The sequence below is a fragment of the Xiphias gladius genome, chromosome 17 (assembly GCF_016859285.1).
Source record: "Xiphias gladius isolate SHS-SW01 ecotype Sanya breed wild chromosome 17, ASM1685928v1, whole genome shotgun sequence".
Lineage (NCBI taxonomy): Eukaryota > Metazoa > Chordata > Actinopteri > Istiophoriformes > Xiphiidae > Xiphias > Xiphias gladius.
This window is the reverse complement of record NC_053416.1, coordinates 15,140,214-15,157,425: the sequence shown is the minus strand read 5'-3', so window position 1 is coordinate 15,157,425 and position 17,212 is coordinate 15,140,214. Positions and strand designations below refer to the sequence as shown.

General features: G+C 39.7%; 1 protein-coding gene across 3 annotated transcripts in view; it reads right to left on the bottom strand.

Moving 5' to 3' along the window:
* The window catches only part of cadm2a (cell adhesion molecule 2a), a 200,851-nt gene that overhangs the window by 17,750 nt on the left and 165,889 nt on the right, over nt 1-17,212 (bottom strand). For 2 of the 3 annotated variants that reach the window (XM_040150909.1, XM_040150910.1), the window contains 4 exons: nt 5,975-6,136; nt 5,329-5,419; nt 5,043-5,221; nt 1,652-1,765 (listed from right to left, as the gene is read on the bottom strand). In XM_040150909.1, the coding sequence (XP_040006843.1) occupies nt 1,652-1,765; nt 5,043-5,221; nt 5,329-5,419; nt 5,975-6,136 (546 nt within the window). The remainder of the gene's footprint in view (nt 1-1,651; nt 1,766-5,042; nt 5,222-5,328; nt 5,420-5,974; nt 6,137-17,212) is intronic. The other variant, XM_040150911.1, reaches the window with a different exon arrangement.

Below are 17,212 nucleotides of genomic sequence, written 5' to 3'. Positions count from 1 at the left end.
CTTTTCTCAGCCATGATTCACAATGTGCTCTAAATATTGCTGCGAATTCTCACAGACTCATAGACTCGCTGTGACTCTGTAAGGACTGGATAGCTCATAACAATGGCCCAAGCACCTAAATTCCCATAGGACACCTTGAAAGACACCAGGGGAGACACGGACATAAGCCTTTTTCAAGTCCACCCATGTCCATGCATGATTGGATGTGCAAACCCCCTTGAACCCTGCAATATCCTTGCTAATTTAAGACGCTGTTCCACTGTTTAACAACCAAGACTAAATCAACATTGTTCCCTCTGAATCTGAGGTGTGACGGTGGACTGGAGTCTTCTTTCCAGCACCCTGGCATAAGCTTTACTGGGAAGGATGAGCAGTGTAATATCCCAGTAAACACCTCCAGACCACCCAGCATCTGTTAGTCCATAGGTGCTGTCCCAAACTTCCATGCAAGACTGAAGAGGCATGTCAACCAAGACAACCAAACAATACTGAGAAGTTGTACCATCCATCTGCTATCTTGTGACTGCAGGGTGTTTTGACCACCTCAGTCGACTACATCAAAACGAAGGGTAAGGCTTCCCATACGACTTCCAACTCTGCCTCCACTGTGTTGGTATGTGCTGACATGACAAGATGTCCCAGATTTGGTGAGACATTAACACTATAATGGGGGTTTTTGTGCCCAGAAAACATGCTTTAGGTGGATGGCATTAGTGCTGCAGGATGATAATGGCAATTTAATTTACACTGCATATGCAGTGATTTTTAAAGCTTAATTCCATAACCATAACTCTTGGCATTTCATTAGCCTCTGCAGGAATAAGAGATGCTTGAAATTTGGGATAACCTCAGCATTTTATGCCTCTCCAACTTCTTTTTGAGCCTTATTTTAGATGACATCCCATTATTCATATTTTATAGTGCAATGCTGAAAATATTATAACAACAGTATTCATACTAATCAGAAACAGATTCTCTAAAAACACGAAATACTCAGTCTTAGCATTAATATGTCCATGTGGTTGCTACTATGTTAAATCTCTGAAAAAGAGCTTTTAAAGTCAGAATTCTCTAAGATTTAGCACAGCATTAGGAGTCATGATGAGACATCTCCAGTGGCCAGACATTTTCAGTTGGACATGACATTTGCTTCTTGAGGTTTCAGGGCACAGAAGTACCGAAGTCTCTGAAATGCCAAGGGGACAGTAGATGGAGCATTTTAACAGTTAGACCATACTGAATACAATGACCTGGGGTGTGTCTTAGGGTTAAATATGAATAATGTCCGTGATGTACAACACAAAAACAAGTTAATTTCAATAAACATGTAAATCAGTGGCCATGGACATGACAAAGAGTTTATGTTTACAGTCCTAAAGGGGTAAAAGGACAAATGAAAAGGTAGACAAATGCATTATCAGAAGACGGGGAAGAATTTTGTCACAGGAAGTATGTTTGGTATTAGACATTTTCCCAGTTGTCAGTGTTTCCATGTCGCAGTGTGTCCACATGAGACAGGTATGCTGACGCTTGAGGCAGGGAAGAAGCTGAGAGAGAAGTAATAAGAGAGAGACATGAAAGTAAGAGGGAAGTGGGAATACACAGTAGCATGCTGAGGAGGTTGTGGAGATGCGAGGGGGTAGTACTGTACCTCTGTTGCCAGTGACTGTGGGGTCTGAGGCGTGGGTGCCTAATAGTTCAGTAGGATCTGGAGGGATGGGATGTAGGGGGGGAGTGGTGGATGGAGGCATGGTGGTGGGGGCGTCTGGTGCAGGGGATAGACAGACACATATACACAAAAATAACACAAGAATAACAACAACAAAAAAAAGGAATTCACATGGGGGCAGTTAATACTTTAAAAGAGCAACACAAACTGGTCAAAGGCAAAACATTATATAGTGATGGGAAACAAAAAAGAGGAACATTTCTCATTGATTCAGAGAGGGGGATTTTTTGGATTATGAAATGTATTTGTGTTTTGCTGTGTAGTTTTTGAATCTTAAATGACCTGCCAAGTAGCTACCAAGTTAAAGCCTCTCATATGATTGACTTTTAATGATTCTCCTTGGGTCAGTGTCATAGTTCTGTGTTATAACTGTTATATATATTATATACTGTATAGAGAATGTGGGCTTTGATGAATAAATAACGTATGTTCACCAAGGAAAACACAGGGTGGATTTGGGATATTTTCAGACTTCTTCCACATGGGTGGGAGTCCCCTGTTGCCATATCTTGGGGAAAGTGAAAAATCTGAAAAAAGAGTAATGCAGTATGCACTTAAAGTGTTATGGTAATGTTGGCTGATGTCTGTGAATACAGATCCTGCACTAGGAACCTCTCAACATAGGAAATGGAAGAAACTTGGACTACACCAAACGATGACATGTCATTTGACAAATGATCAGTGCCAGTTATCCATGTTTGCAAGAGCGATTTCATGAAAAGACAGCCAAGCCGTCATTGCCATGCTCTGTTTTTGACTTCTCACGACAAGATAATGGTAAAAGTGCTTCAACCAAGGCACTGCTTCTCACTGTCACATGTTGAAGCAACAGGAAAAATGAGACTGAAACATTGTGTGACAAAGTTAATGAGGTTACACTACCACCTTAGCTTTTATGTTTATGTCACTTTGCTTTTTATAGTGAGCTAGGGGCTTTTAATTGGCTGAGGTACTCTTTCTCAGAGCCAACTGTCCTGTGTGTCCCGGTGACATTTCAGCCTTAGTGTGAATCACTAAGCAGCTAAGTGCATGGCTTCGGGAAAGAGGGAAGAGAGAAAATGTCTTCTCTTTGGAGGGGAACCATTAAAAAGGTATTTTCCGAGAATTATGGCAGCAATTGTGAAAGGCTAAAAGGTGTGCTAATCACTAATGAAGGGTAGGAACAGGCTGGTTGCCATTTCAAAAGAACAAGTAATGAATCTTGATAGGAATCTTTGACCCTCTCATATCAAATTGCCTTTTTTGTGGCGTAGAATTTGTCAGTTTAATAACATCACTGTCATTAAGTGCACTGGTTATTCTTGTTGTTGCATTCAGCTGGCATTTGAAGAAACTGTTAGGTGCACACAGACACCATCGCATGTGGGACAAGCACACAAATGAAACCTCCCAAAACTATGCAGTGCAGTTAGGTAAGGGGTTAGTGGGGGGCTTAGTAGGAAGTGCAAAATCTCAGAAATACAGCATGTGATGAAAGTTTTAAGGTTTAATTAATGTGGGACCTTATAGGCTTATTTGAGTGGACCAATAAATTATTAAAAGCAATCCTAATCACTATGCTGCTATGTCCTTTTTAATTATGGAAATTTAACCAGCATTGAGATCAGATTCAGGCTTTGGGATGGGCTTGAGAACGACCTTTAAACAATATTTTGATAAAATGAAAGAAGTTTATATCTTTATATTTGCCTTGATACAGTAGCTACTGTGTGGGATGAGTAATAAAATCAAAAATAGTGTGTCAACAGAATTGCTAATTAGAAGAACTCAGTTTTGAGTTGTATAACAGTGGGATTTTACCTTGTCTTTGCCTTGATTTTACCCATTTTAATTTTAATCAACAGACACCACTACACACTGCTAGTTGAAGATCAACTGTGTAATGCCTTGGCTAAAGTCAAGATCCCGCTGGCAGTGTCTTGTTGGAGAAATAAATAACCTATATGTATTATTCCTGTTTTTTAATCCACAGTCCACCTTGGCCAGTGTACAAACTTATACCTCCAACCTTAGGATGTGTGAAGAGCAGACCCACACACTGCTCTGTTCAAACTTATAATATACTTTCCGTATCCACATGGCTGCAGGGGTCCACATGAAGTAAATTTTATCATCATCCGATGTCCATGAGGGTCTGTATGGACTGTCTTTGCTCAGACCAAACTTTATGACTGCACCAACAATCGTACAGCACACGACTCATTTATTATGTCATTTAACATTTTTAGCGTTTTTAATTTTTCTAACATTCCTGACTCCAGAGGTTTTCACATGTTGCTGTGGCCTCGGCTACAACCAGAAGAAACCACTTCATGAACTATAGATAAGAACCTTGGTTGCATCATTCATCTGCTCCACATCTGGTTATTACTGTAATCCCATCAAGGGTATTTAAGAACATATAGCTCTGGCAAAGCATAGCTGTCGGCACCAGAGGGGTTTATTCTCTCACGGTTTTCATTAGATTAGGTCTGCTTTTAAATAAGACAGCAAATGAAACACCCCCCTGGGTGCATGTAATAATGATAATAGTCATGATATAATATATTATTGATCCACTTAGGGAAATTCCCATTTGCCATTTGCCTCCAATTGAGTAGTCTCTCTGGCCAAAAAGTACCTGCCCTTTTGTCCGTCATCACACACTATCTAAGCTTAAAACAGAAGGAAAAGAAATCTGTCACTCTGCCCTTTTTTAATGATTATTACTTTATGCCAAGAGACAAATGGCAGTGAAGAAAGGGAAGAGAGGAAGATCTATCTGTTTTCCCTGACACTGACTCCCTTTATCCTCCACCTCCTCTGGCGTTACTAGGAATTACTTATCCTTCCTGGTGATATTCCTGACAACGCAGCACTAAATTCTGCCTCCCTCACAGATTTCCCTCATAATCTGTGTGTGTTTGTGTGTGTGTGTGTGTGTGTGTGTGCGTGCGTGGAGGATCTGGGACGCAGGTTTATTTAAGGAAAGACGTTGGTGGCATTTGTGTCACCTGAGGCCCTTATTCTCCCTGTGAGAGACGGTATCACTAATCACTCTTAGCACCGATATATATGCAGATCATGAGTTATATTAATACTGGTTTTTGTAATGGAGTTTGTTGCTTGTTTGAGTTTGTTGCTTGTTCGTACTACATACTATTTGTATGTAGTATTATTGCTTCCAAGGCATCCTTTTGCAGCTTTTTCTCTTTTACACGTCCTTCATCTCTCAGTGGTGTCAAATAACTGATGACGAGTTCTCTCTGTTTCTTTACTCTTGGAGGTGATCACATGAAACATATCAACATAACAGCCTTTCCTCTGAACTTACCATAGACGTAGAGTACATATTCAGCACTGCTGGTCCCCAGGTGGTTGCTGGCTTCACAGCGGTAGGTGCCATTGTCTGTCTTGTTGAGTGAAGTAAAGGTGAGCTCCCTCCCCTCTACAATCATCCTGTCAAGGTCAGGAAGTTCACCCCCGTCCTTTGTCCACATCACAGGATCTGGCCTGAGAGGTAAGAGGATGTGAAAGAGAAAAAAGGCATGCCAAATTTACCCATCTGACGCCTTATATAAAAGGATTATATCAAATAATACAGAATTTGAGTGACTTACGAAGGGTTTCCTTTGGACACACACTCCAGCTTTAAGTACTGACCCTCCTGAGGTATTGCAAGGGAGTGGATGATCTCCACACGAGGAGCATCTAGGACAGACAGAGAGGGCTAAAAGTGAGGGTGGACGATATTGAGATAGATATCCCATGATTATCTCGATACTGATGTGTTATGATATTATGATTTATTTCAAATTCAAAATAAAATGATAAAAAGCCATGAGGCAAAAATAGTTGAATTGATTCGGATGTTTTTCTTTAAAAAAAAAAATCCTATAAATATAATAATTTAATATGGCACTCTGTGACAAATTCTGATAAAATATAACATGAAAAATAACAGACAATTTAAACACAGTACACAGAGATTTTCAGTGATGATAAATGATTAAATATTCGCCCAGACCAGCTTGATATTATTTGATGAAAATGCATGTAAATGTATGTAAAAATGTAAATATCAGAAACACTGAACAGAATTGTAAACACTGCTACAAATATTAGTCTTATGAGGTTGACTGGCAGCTAACAGGATCATTTGGGTACTTCCTCTTTCATGTATTTTTCTTTTTCTCTTACAGTATGTCAACGTATACACTCCATGTGTGTGTTTGAATGTGGGCATGTCTCTGTGTGTACACTCACAGTGGACCTCCAGTACTTCAGTGGCCTGCTGTGGTGTCTGTGTGAGTGCCACATGGTCCACTCTGCAGGTGTAGGCCACTCCATCATCATCTCTGTCCACGTACAGCTGCAGAGAGCTCCGTACTGTAAATGTCTTCCCACTTGCATTCACCTCTTTGGCACCTTTGGAGAGAGTTGCAAATTGTCACAGATGCGGCACATTTATCTAGAAAGGTGTGATGGACACATGTCAACGTGATGCTCCTGTGTTCAGTGTTGCTTAAGCCCTGCTTTACAGCAACCACCAGACTCCATCAGGGTCCTCTATCCATATAACCAAGGGCGTATAATGCAACGCAACAAGCAGCTAAATGGAAATTTCACAGTATCTTTGGACTGATACCGGTTACATCTTCACCATAATTCACATTCTGAAAAATACCATGCTAAAGTCCAGCTATTATTGAGCATCAAGACATGGCAAATGACTCTACAAGAATGTCCAATACTGCATGTGGAAGACGGACTGTAACCACACCCATACACTTGTCTTACTTACTGTCCTCAAATTTCGACAACTTTAACATCATAGTCTAAAAATCCTCACCATGAAAGCAGTTGATTTTCAAATCACAGACGTGAATGCATCTTGAAAAAGTAAACCAGAGAACTGCAAACCGTTTATGAAGATATTTTTCAGTAGACATCCATCTTCAGCTGATTTCTCTCTCACTATTAATGTTTTGTGAAATCACTCTATTGTCTGTGTACCTCAGCACACATCCTTATCACACGTCTGCCTTGATGCTGCTGTGGTATGTCTACATGGCCAATTCTGGTCAGTGCTCTAACAAAAGCGAGCTTGCTCACCTCTTGGTTGGGACTCTTTGTTTGAATTTAATGTATGTATTTACACTGAAGGCCTTTTTAACCACCTCTGGCCTCACCTACCATCTCTCCCCATGGCTTTCTGGGCTTGGCTCCTCCCACAAAATGTCTAAATCTCACCAAACACTTTCATATATTTCGGTTCTCCCTCCAATCCTTCTATCTGACAACCATTTCCAGCCTCACTGGGACAAAATATCACAAGGGCCAATCATACATTTGGCAATAACTTAATTCAGCCTTGTAGCAAAGTATCATTATGCACAGTCCTTTCCATCTGTACAAATCTGCTCTCAGCGCTATTCCGGAAACACCTGCCTTGTAATCCCAACCAAACAGCTGATCCACCTCTCTATGCCCATCAACAACCCAATCATTGCTAAACCCAGCTTTCTCAAAATATCTACCAAATGTCCTGAAATTTCCACTTGCTTCATTTGCCTCCCCGATGATATAGGCCTTAAATAAGCCAAGTTTTTTTGATAAAAGTGTCATGACCAGCCCGCATGAGACCAATTTTTGACCACCAAATTAGTGTCCTTTCAATCTTATTGGATCATTATTAATCATCATCCCTGAAGGGAGTGAAGCCTATTAGGTAGAGAGGCCCTTCTAACTGAAAGGTCACTAAGTTGACTCCTGCTGCACTGACTTCTTCCGTCCCCGTCAAACTGCCCTTGAACTCGACACTCTGTGCCCAGTCTGGGTGCCCTGTGCACTGTCCAGATGTCCAAACTTTTATCACAGAACAGAATGACAGTCCAGTTCTGGACTGGGATTCTCTCTGTATTCCTTCAGAGCACCTTGCTGATATGTTATGAATTCTTGCTTTTCTACAAGTTTCTAGTAGTTGAGGAAATTTTTTTTTCCATATCTCGAAAACTTTAATGTCCTTTGTAGTGTTCCTGCACAAAGTCATACTTAAATAATTTAAGAACTGTGGCTGTGTTGGGGTAGCAGATGGCATTTGACGATGTTTGCAATTTTCTGATGAAGAATTCACATTTGACATAAATGTCCTCCTAAAGTCAGAAGCTCTTAAGTATGCGTGATGTAATACAAATCACCATCCGCTTACATGCCAGACACTCATATCTAAGTAAGTGGTCCCTGCACAACTTACCACTGCCAGATTTGCTTTTACCTACAAGCTGTTTTACAACTTAACTGGTTATACATACCGTATCAACCTCCAAGCAGGTATTTCATTTTTTTTTTTTTTTTTTTTTAACGTATCCTTCTTCTCAATTGGATCTGTTCTACCAGTCTTTTGGGGGTGGTGGATCTGTTCACATCATGCCGGCAGCAAGTATTTTAAATCATATCAAGCCTGTTCATCCACACTCCTACAAGGTTTTTTTCAAAAGAGAAAATAAGTCATCAGTATTCTGTATTCAACTATCCAGGCTTATCTCTGTATTCAGGTGTTGCCCTGGTTTGTCAAATCATGTCCCTCTTTTTCTGTATTCTCATCGTAACCAATTCAGGGAAGCATCAATGTATTTACTATCTCTCTATCATGCTGGCCACCCTTGTTTGTATCTCTTAAAGAGACTGTTTACGCTCCATATCTTTCTCTCCTCTGTGCTCATCTGCTCCACTTTCTAGGCATCCCACCCAAATGTCTCCTCTCCCTCTCCATTCTGCCAATCAACTATTCCGCTCAGTCACTTTCCCACAACTGAGGCAATGAGCCCACCTCCCCTAGAGACCAATGAGTGACAGGTCTGCAGTGTTAGTAACATCCATCCACACAACAGGAGAGAGGGAAAATTGGCTGGATTTCCTCACTAAAAAAAAAGGAAATTACAGGAGACAAAGGGGCGTGAAAAAGAGTAAATGGCTGGAGAGAGGGGACATTAAATTTCCAATATTATGTCCTGCTTTAGCAGTTGCAAACATTCTCCCACCATCTCTATTACTCATGCAAGGTTCTCATACACTGCGTCTCCCTGCCTCTGTTTCTTTAACAGTCAAACTTGTCTTTCTCATTCTATCTGCAGCCCTTCCACAGACATACTGTTTTCAAAGTCACCCTTACCTTATCCTTCTTTATGTCTGTCTCCTCTCTTCTCCTGTTAATATTTGTATGTTATTGCTAAGGTTAGTTTTGGGGTTAAAGATTAGTCAGTCTAAATGACGCTGATTTCATTGAACTGACATTATGAGATGAGTCATATTGGTGTTCATGAACTGCCTAAATTTTACCAACTTGCATCAAAGAAAGGCTCAATTATACACCGACTTATCTGGAAAATAAAATCCCTCTATTTCAAAAAGATTAAGTTACATTTTTTTTTTTTTTTTTTTTACCAGACAGCTGTTTCAGATTTTTCTATATTTTTGTCTTAGTGCAAGTTTGAAAAGAGGGTTATGACTTAGTGTTTTCTTTAAAAAAAAAAAAAAGAAAACACTAAATATGTTAATTCAAAATATTAGTGGGCTTTGACTGAATAAACTGAATGAATCATCCTGATTGTGTAGTCTGATTGTGCTCGTGTATTATGCTTAAATTCTGTTCAAGACCAGAATTTAAGGACTTCCATCAATGTGATAGGCACTCAGTGATGCCCCTGTATCAACCAACCTAATGTTCTGTCTGCACTTAAACTCCTCTATTATTATAGGTTGGTTTTGAGCATAAAAACAAACTTACTTCTCAAAGTTACTTCATAATATGTGTCTGACCAATTTAGATTCTTGTCTCAGGGTGATTTGAATGGACTCTGATTGCCTCTGTTATTCTCCATAAGAGCACTATAAAAACTGATTGGCTTGTACAAAGTTCGAGTTCATTTAACAATGTTTTGGTCCAAAGTCTCCTTAGATCAACTTTGAGAACACAGTTTAACAGCTAGTAATACGTCATCGATAAAGTACGTCAATCTGCATGCGCTCTGGTGCCTTCTGCACTGTTGTATGTGTGTGCATGTGCAAGAGTGTGTCAAAAAACTCATCTGGCCAGTCTCATACCACACATACTGTATATGCATGTGTGCAAGCCCACCCACGCACACACGCACAGACACACACACACACACACACACACACACACACACACTCACAAACCTGCTTTTTTGTGATCATACCTGATCTGTAAAAATATTTAGTTTTCCCTCAAAACAGTTTTTCGAAGGATTCAAATATGGTGGAAAAAAGGAAAAACTTCACATGAGGGCGGCTTTTTAATGCACAATAACCAACTGTATGCTATATGAAGTCTTGAAATCCAGTAACTTGATTGAGAGTACATCTTTTCTTCGTTGGCTTGAATGAGCAAAGTTAGTGAGGAGATTCAGCCATTGTTGGCCGCTTCTCAGAGGAAGAATTTGAATACATTTGCAATGTTTCTGTCAGAACTCACATTAAACTCTCAGATTTTATTTGAAAAAAAAGTGAGACATGGAATCTTAAATGGGGACAAGTGTTCTTTTCTGTTACAGCTCTTGTGACAGCATGTGATTTAGGATAAATCACTAAAATCAGTGTCATGAAATATTAAGCGTGAGTAATTCAACTACGTCAGGATAGAGGCCACATTGCTGTGTAGCACACTCATGTTTACATAGTCATAAGATTTTGATGAGAGTTTCTACATAAAACTAACAAAAACCTGCCTAAATTCTCTTTATTATATTCTCATTTTAACTAGTAAGCAAACTAAAAAGGCATCTATAAGTTCTGGGGCCTGTGAATATACAGAATGTACAGTATATAAATTTTAGGTGCAGCCAGCAGCAAACCTATGTGTATGGTGTAAAACTGCCATCTAAAATTATATTGTTATTACATCTCTTGGCTCTCTTGAACAGATTTTTCTGTCTACTCACTGCTGCACCACTTTTCTTTTTTTAGAGTACAGTGCAGCATTTTTTGGGATGATTTTGGTCAGAAACCTAGCGACCAAATGAAAGAGAAAGAAAATATACAAGTTTGTTATGGCTTCTGTATCTATCTGTATTTTTTTATGCTATCTACATGATTTACTTAAAAATATTTGGAGAATTCAACATGTACAAAAAAGGTCTCTACCAACATCTGCATTTTAAACTGTTTTTGTCTCTTTTTTCAAATAGGACAAATGGACACCATCCTGCCATAGTCACCTATGGTGCCACTCTTTAACAAAAAGCATGGGAGTATTTGGCCGTGACTGCAGCACAATGTTCTGTGGGTGGATGCTCCGGGCTCAGCATCATTGTTGTGAGCCAAGACAGTGCCTTGGAGGATTAGAAATGGAAATGAGAGGTGTAAAAAATGTGCGAATCTGACTCTTGTATGCCATTTCACAGGAGAGCGCAACAACCCAAGGAAAGAAGATGGTGGGATCGACAAGAGAGACAGAGGAGGACTGCTGGGGTGTCGAAGGAATCATCAACAACACCAACAGAGCTGACTAATCCTGGCAGCAGTGGTCCGAGGGCTGACTCAACATACCCTGAACTGCTTCCCATCTGAGATTTAAAGCAATTTGCTCGAGCAAGAACAATGCGAATTTGTCTGTGGGTTAGGGTGAGGATAATCAAAAATATATAGTGGTACAAAACACTCATTTAAATAAAATAAAATTCACAACGCAAAAAGAAATAAACAGTTATGTTGCCAGATGAGTACCTAATCTTTGTGCTTTCCTTTGCCTGTCACATGAGCTGCATAGCCATAGGTATGACTAAACTTTAAAACAAGAACACTAATACACAGCACACTCCAGCTCCAGCGAGGGGTGGAGATGATATATTGTGCCCTCCACCATCTTCTCACTTATTCTGGCTACTGTAATAGTACTCAGGGGGCTGGGCCTTTTGGCAGCCTGTAGGCATCCTAACTTGTCTGACCTGTCTTACCAGCTTGACTCTGCACTTAACTGACAGGTGACTATGACCAGGGAGCAATTTTAAATGTTAGGAGAGTTTCTAGCAGTGCCTGGCAGACCTGTATCACAATGTCCTTTCTGACATGAGACTCCCTCAGCATTCACAGATGTGTCTACTGTGCACTCATGAAGGCGGTTTTCCAGTCCAGAAGGAGAGATCTGGTCGGTCTCGGTGCCTTGGCATTTAAAACTGGACAGGTGCTCCACCTCCAGGATGTTGCTCTTAATGGGCATAGACAGTGAGTGTGGCTATCTGATCTCCTCTTTTTTCACCACAGTGCTCAAGTCTAAGTCTGTTAACCTGATCACACACTCATATGCCACCAGAGACTAAGGATAAATCAGATACACTTCTAAATGGGAATATTTAATCATGGTGATATAAGTGTAAAGGAAGAAAGAAAGTAGAGGTGGTGCAGGAGATATTTGTGCTGAAGATATTTCTGCTCTTTATTCTACAGATTTCTTGTGGTTGAGGAGTTAGACAAAAAAAAAAGAGAGATTTAACTTAAAGTTTTGATGCTACATAGAGATGTAAAACAACATAAAACCAGAGAGCTTTACCTCGTCTGAGCACAGTGCTTTGATCTTAATACGAGACCATATGCTATCTAACAGCTTCCCACAGATCTCATATCAGGCACGGCTGGTACATGTGTGCATGCATGCAGGTACTTTTACGTTTGTGCCTGTCATGCATACAGGACACAGAGGGTGAAAATGAGTTTTTGTGTGAGTGTGACTTGAGCATCTTTTATTCATGCTGCTGTGACTTGCAGAAGCCATTTTGAAATTACATCTTTAATGGTCATCGATCCCCTCCACCCCAGAGAGGTGGATAGTGTAACTGTAGTCCCAACACAGACTTTTTAAGTACTGTGCAAGGTTGTCTCGCACTGCTGAAACGACTGAAAATGTATTTTTCTTTTAACTAGACAACCTCTTTAAATTCCTGAACATAATTCTTATTTTAGTGTTCACAGTGTCACCTGCAGTCTCATCAACGTCAACATGATCCTCTTTGAAATGAGTTCCAGAAGCTATTGCCCCTCACTTTCCTCAAGAGCTCTTTCCAGAGAAAACCTTAGAGAAATGGTGGCCACCTTATTCCTTTCGCACTCGCAGTAGTCAAGGACAATTACCCATAAATGAAGAATTAGTCAGCACTATTTCAAAAGGTTGTTCAGTCATTGTTAAGCTCTTCAGTGAGTGGGCAGAGGTGAATGATACCCCACTGAAAAGTCAGCAGACAATGACCTAAAATAGTGCGAGGTATGTTTGCATTAATAGTTCCATGTCCTTGACTAACAAGTCCGACAATAGAATAGGGATGTGACCGCAAGCGAATATGTATCAAATCCCTGTGTTCTTTTCCCCCTTAAGCCCCCTTGGAATAGAGTTATCGCGTAACATGATGAAGCAAGAACCTCTACAGTTTAGGTCAGAGAGTATGATAATACTAGTCCGATAGCGAACATCCCCACCCTTATTTGGAATAAATATTCATTTCATCTTTGCCTTGCTTGGTCTCCACACAGCTCCCTCTGGTTCAGCGGAGTGTAAACAAGTGCTACATGTGGTGATATTGGCAGAGGTCTCTCTGGGTTATGGTGTGTAACTGAGATAGAAATATATCATTACAGGGTGGGGACTGAGGGATTCTGAGGGACAAAGAGACTGAGAAATAAGAATATTGGATTCCGTTCTACACACTCTCACACAAGCTTATGTCCTTACATGCAGGCTGTCTGCTCCATCTGTCTGTTTTGCTCTCTCTCGCACACAAACACACACACACACACACACACACACACAAATGTATACACTAATACACACATGCACACACACACGCGTAGGGTGTCTGTTAACTGCATGCGAATGGGTGATGGACTGCTTCAGTGGCTCTGCCGGTAATATAATCTTCTCTATTCCCCCAGATCCCACACCAATATGTCACAATTGTCATTTATTCCCAGCATGGTCGCACACAATCAGATGGCTTTTCACATTGAACACACCCTGATCCTGTCAGGATGATGAACACTTCAAGTTCACTCACATACACCTTCACATGCATATATACATTGTGTATTAACATGTGTTGCCCTTTGTGTTTGTTTGCTTTCATGTTTATTTATTGAGTCAGTTTTGAAAGAAAGTCAGAGTGCTGGTGAGTTGCTTGCTGGCTTTGTTTTGTTTTCCCCATATAAATGCAACAGGCACGCGCACGCACACACACACACACACACACACACACACACACACACACACACACACACACACACACACACACACACACACACACACACACACACTTAGACCCAAATAAACTTTCTATCTGTATTATATGTAACAAGTCAGACTGACTATCCAGATAATGATTCACACCTTCTTATTACTGCAAGAAAGTGGACCAATTAGTGGAAGAAATGCATTTCTGTTGTAAAAAGTAGAACTAAATGTGTAAATGTGTATATGTCAATCAGAATCTCGAGCACAGACTTTTCCCTGAACTAAACATGTCCTGAATATACCAGACAAATGCATCACACTGAGCGGTGAACTGCTAATTAAAACCAGACACCCAATTTTCAGGAAAGACAAGGTATTAATCAAGGGATCAATGTTTTCTTCACCTTTGAAACCAACCACCTCTTCAGCATTTATACTGTCTATACTTTTATATACTATTTCCATGGGTATAGTACAAAGATAATGGTGACAAAGTTAGCCACCAAGGGAAAAAATGTGTTTAAATGTTTATGGATTTGTTTTGATTAGATGTGACCTTTTGTGGTGTTAAAAATCAGATCGGGAATTTGTCTTCATTCTGTCCAGAGTCATTGTGTGAGATTAACATGGCTTTTTTAGCGTAGAGTGTGCTCTGAGGAAGTCTGAATAAATGTGATGACATAGATTCAATATCATCTCCCAGCTACAGTTAATTAAATGGAAAGATACCCATGATATCTGCTTAAAACTGTGTGGAAAACCGGCATTGATTTGGGCTTATCTGCTTGCTTATCTGGACCCTGGGAAACTCTAATGTGAGATAGCAGGCTGAGCTCTCTGGGCTTAAGCTTGGGTAGAAAGGGTGTAATGGCAGACGCTAAGAGAGCTTTTCAGTGAATTCGGTGAGGGCTGAAACATCACATCTGATCGACATTCTTGACGAGTCCAATCGCAGATCTGACAAGAATCTTCTAATCTGACATTTGTATAAAGTCCCAAGGTTCGGGTTTCTGTTATGGGACACTGTTACCAAGATTTCTTTTGCAAAGAGAAAAAATGACTACATAATACTGATGTTTTTCCTTTCTTTAAATAAATCATTATATTTGTATACAATATATATATATATATATATATATATATATACATATATATATTTTAACTGTTGCCTATATTATTAGTTTCGACATTGTCAAGTGTTGTAAGACATGGACATTGTAAGAATAGATTTATACAGAAGGGCGAACCTGAACACGCAATTCGTGTCCTTTCTGGATAAAGAACTACGACCTTGTCACAGTGAATAATTTACTGATATAAAATTGTACGAGGCCTAAATTAAGATAGTCGTGTGCCAAGTTGAGGAGAGAATTATAGCATCTGACCTTAATAAGAAAGCATATCCTCTTGAGGCTACCTCCACTTCAAGCCACCAAGGATATCTCTGACTACCTGTTCACTTTCTGTGGTAAATTAAAAGAACATAATATCCTGGCTAAGCTTCCATTTGCCATACAGGGAGCTTTTCTCTCAGTAGTGGGCCACTGGGAGATGCCATAATCACCCGCAGAGACACAATAAGCCTGTAAGGAAAAATACTCACTCTGCTAATTAGTTTATATTCTGTTTCAATGTGCTGCGTGCTCCTCAGAAGGGCAACAGGAGGAAATATTAAATGGAGTGACAAACTATTATAACACTTTACAATAATGTGGTGATTAGCTAGATTACAAAAAAGTAAAAAAACAATGTGACTTGGAGGACTACTCAAAAAACATAGCACTTAATGACTAAAAGATTCCTAAGACTATTGTTTACGGGACATAAATAGTGTAACAAGTGTTTTATTTCATTTTGATGAATGATGTACAAGCAAAAAACGTGGGTCTGTGTTAATGAGCATAACGATAGGAAGAGTATTAGCAGTTAAAATGCAGGTTCGGTGCTGTTTGGGTAAAAAAGTACCTTTCAGTTACTAGGTGATTGATAGGGTATGTCCATTGTAAGGCAAGTTTATTTGTTGTTGTTGAAAAAGTATTGCAAAAGTTATGAAAATACTGTACATAAAAATGTTCTAAAACACATTGTACATGAATTTAAGAAGGGGAATAAATGGAGGACAGATCTAGTCATTGTTGTCGGTGATACCAGAGATGCCATAAAAACTGACAGCAGAACGAAAAGTATTAATATGCAAAGTTAAAAAGGAAAAATCATGCATGCTAAGGCAAAAAATATTTTTGTGGTCTATTAATTCTTTGTTTAAACATCTCCAATGCTTCAAATTTTACTAAGACATGGCTGGTTGTTATTCTCATTACTGAGCTTCAGTGATCTGTTGGGTTATCCAAAGATTCTGAGATTTTGACAATGTCTTTCCAATAATTTGCATTATTTTTTGGCACAAAAAAGTAAACCTGTGATTTCCAATCCCATCTCTTTGTTTACACTGGCAGTAATTTAAATTAGAAAAAGGTTGATTTGCATTTTGTTATCTGACTTTATTTACTTTGTGAAACAACACAAAGAAACCTCGGTAAAAGTTCTGCAGCTGTGCTAAAGCGACAGTCTGTCCCGAGGGGATCTGCATTTCATTTGATACACAAACCGCATACTTTAATTTCTCTCTCCCTCAAAAACATAATTTCATCATTACATGTCCCTTGCTTCCTTTTATATAATATTCTCCCTCATCCTGTCCGCCTGTGTCTCTGTTCCTCTCCCTTTCAAACAATTACAAAGTGGATGGTTCATCAAGTAGAACAGGGCAGGAGCAGGGTGGAAATGAGGTGCAGTGTCCAGTCAGTGTGATTTAGAATGGCCCCCTGATAACAAGGGAGGTTAATGTATCGGTCTCAGGCCAGAGGACACATGCTGAATCTGCTCTATCAGAAACAACTTGTTCAGGACAAAAATACACTGCTGAGACACCCACTGCAGCAGTTTCACAGTGCCACTTTTATGAGAAAGACTTTCTGACCATTTTGAAAGAACTTTAAAACACAAATGAGTATTTTCTGGCACATTTGTGCTTTGATTATTACAAGGCACAGGGAGGTGGTGAGAGCCATGCTGAAATATGATAACCAATATTTTTTTAGTATCTGACAACACAGTGGAGACAGGGATGACTCACTAAAGAGACAAATTGTGGGCCTAATTGAGTTGAGTTGTTTGTTCCAAATGGAAACTAAAGCTAGAGATATCACTAAATCAGTAGATAATTATTACTGTAAGAACATGACTAATGGTACTTTATGGTTATG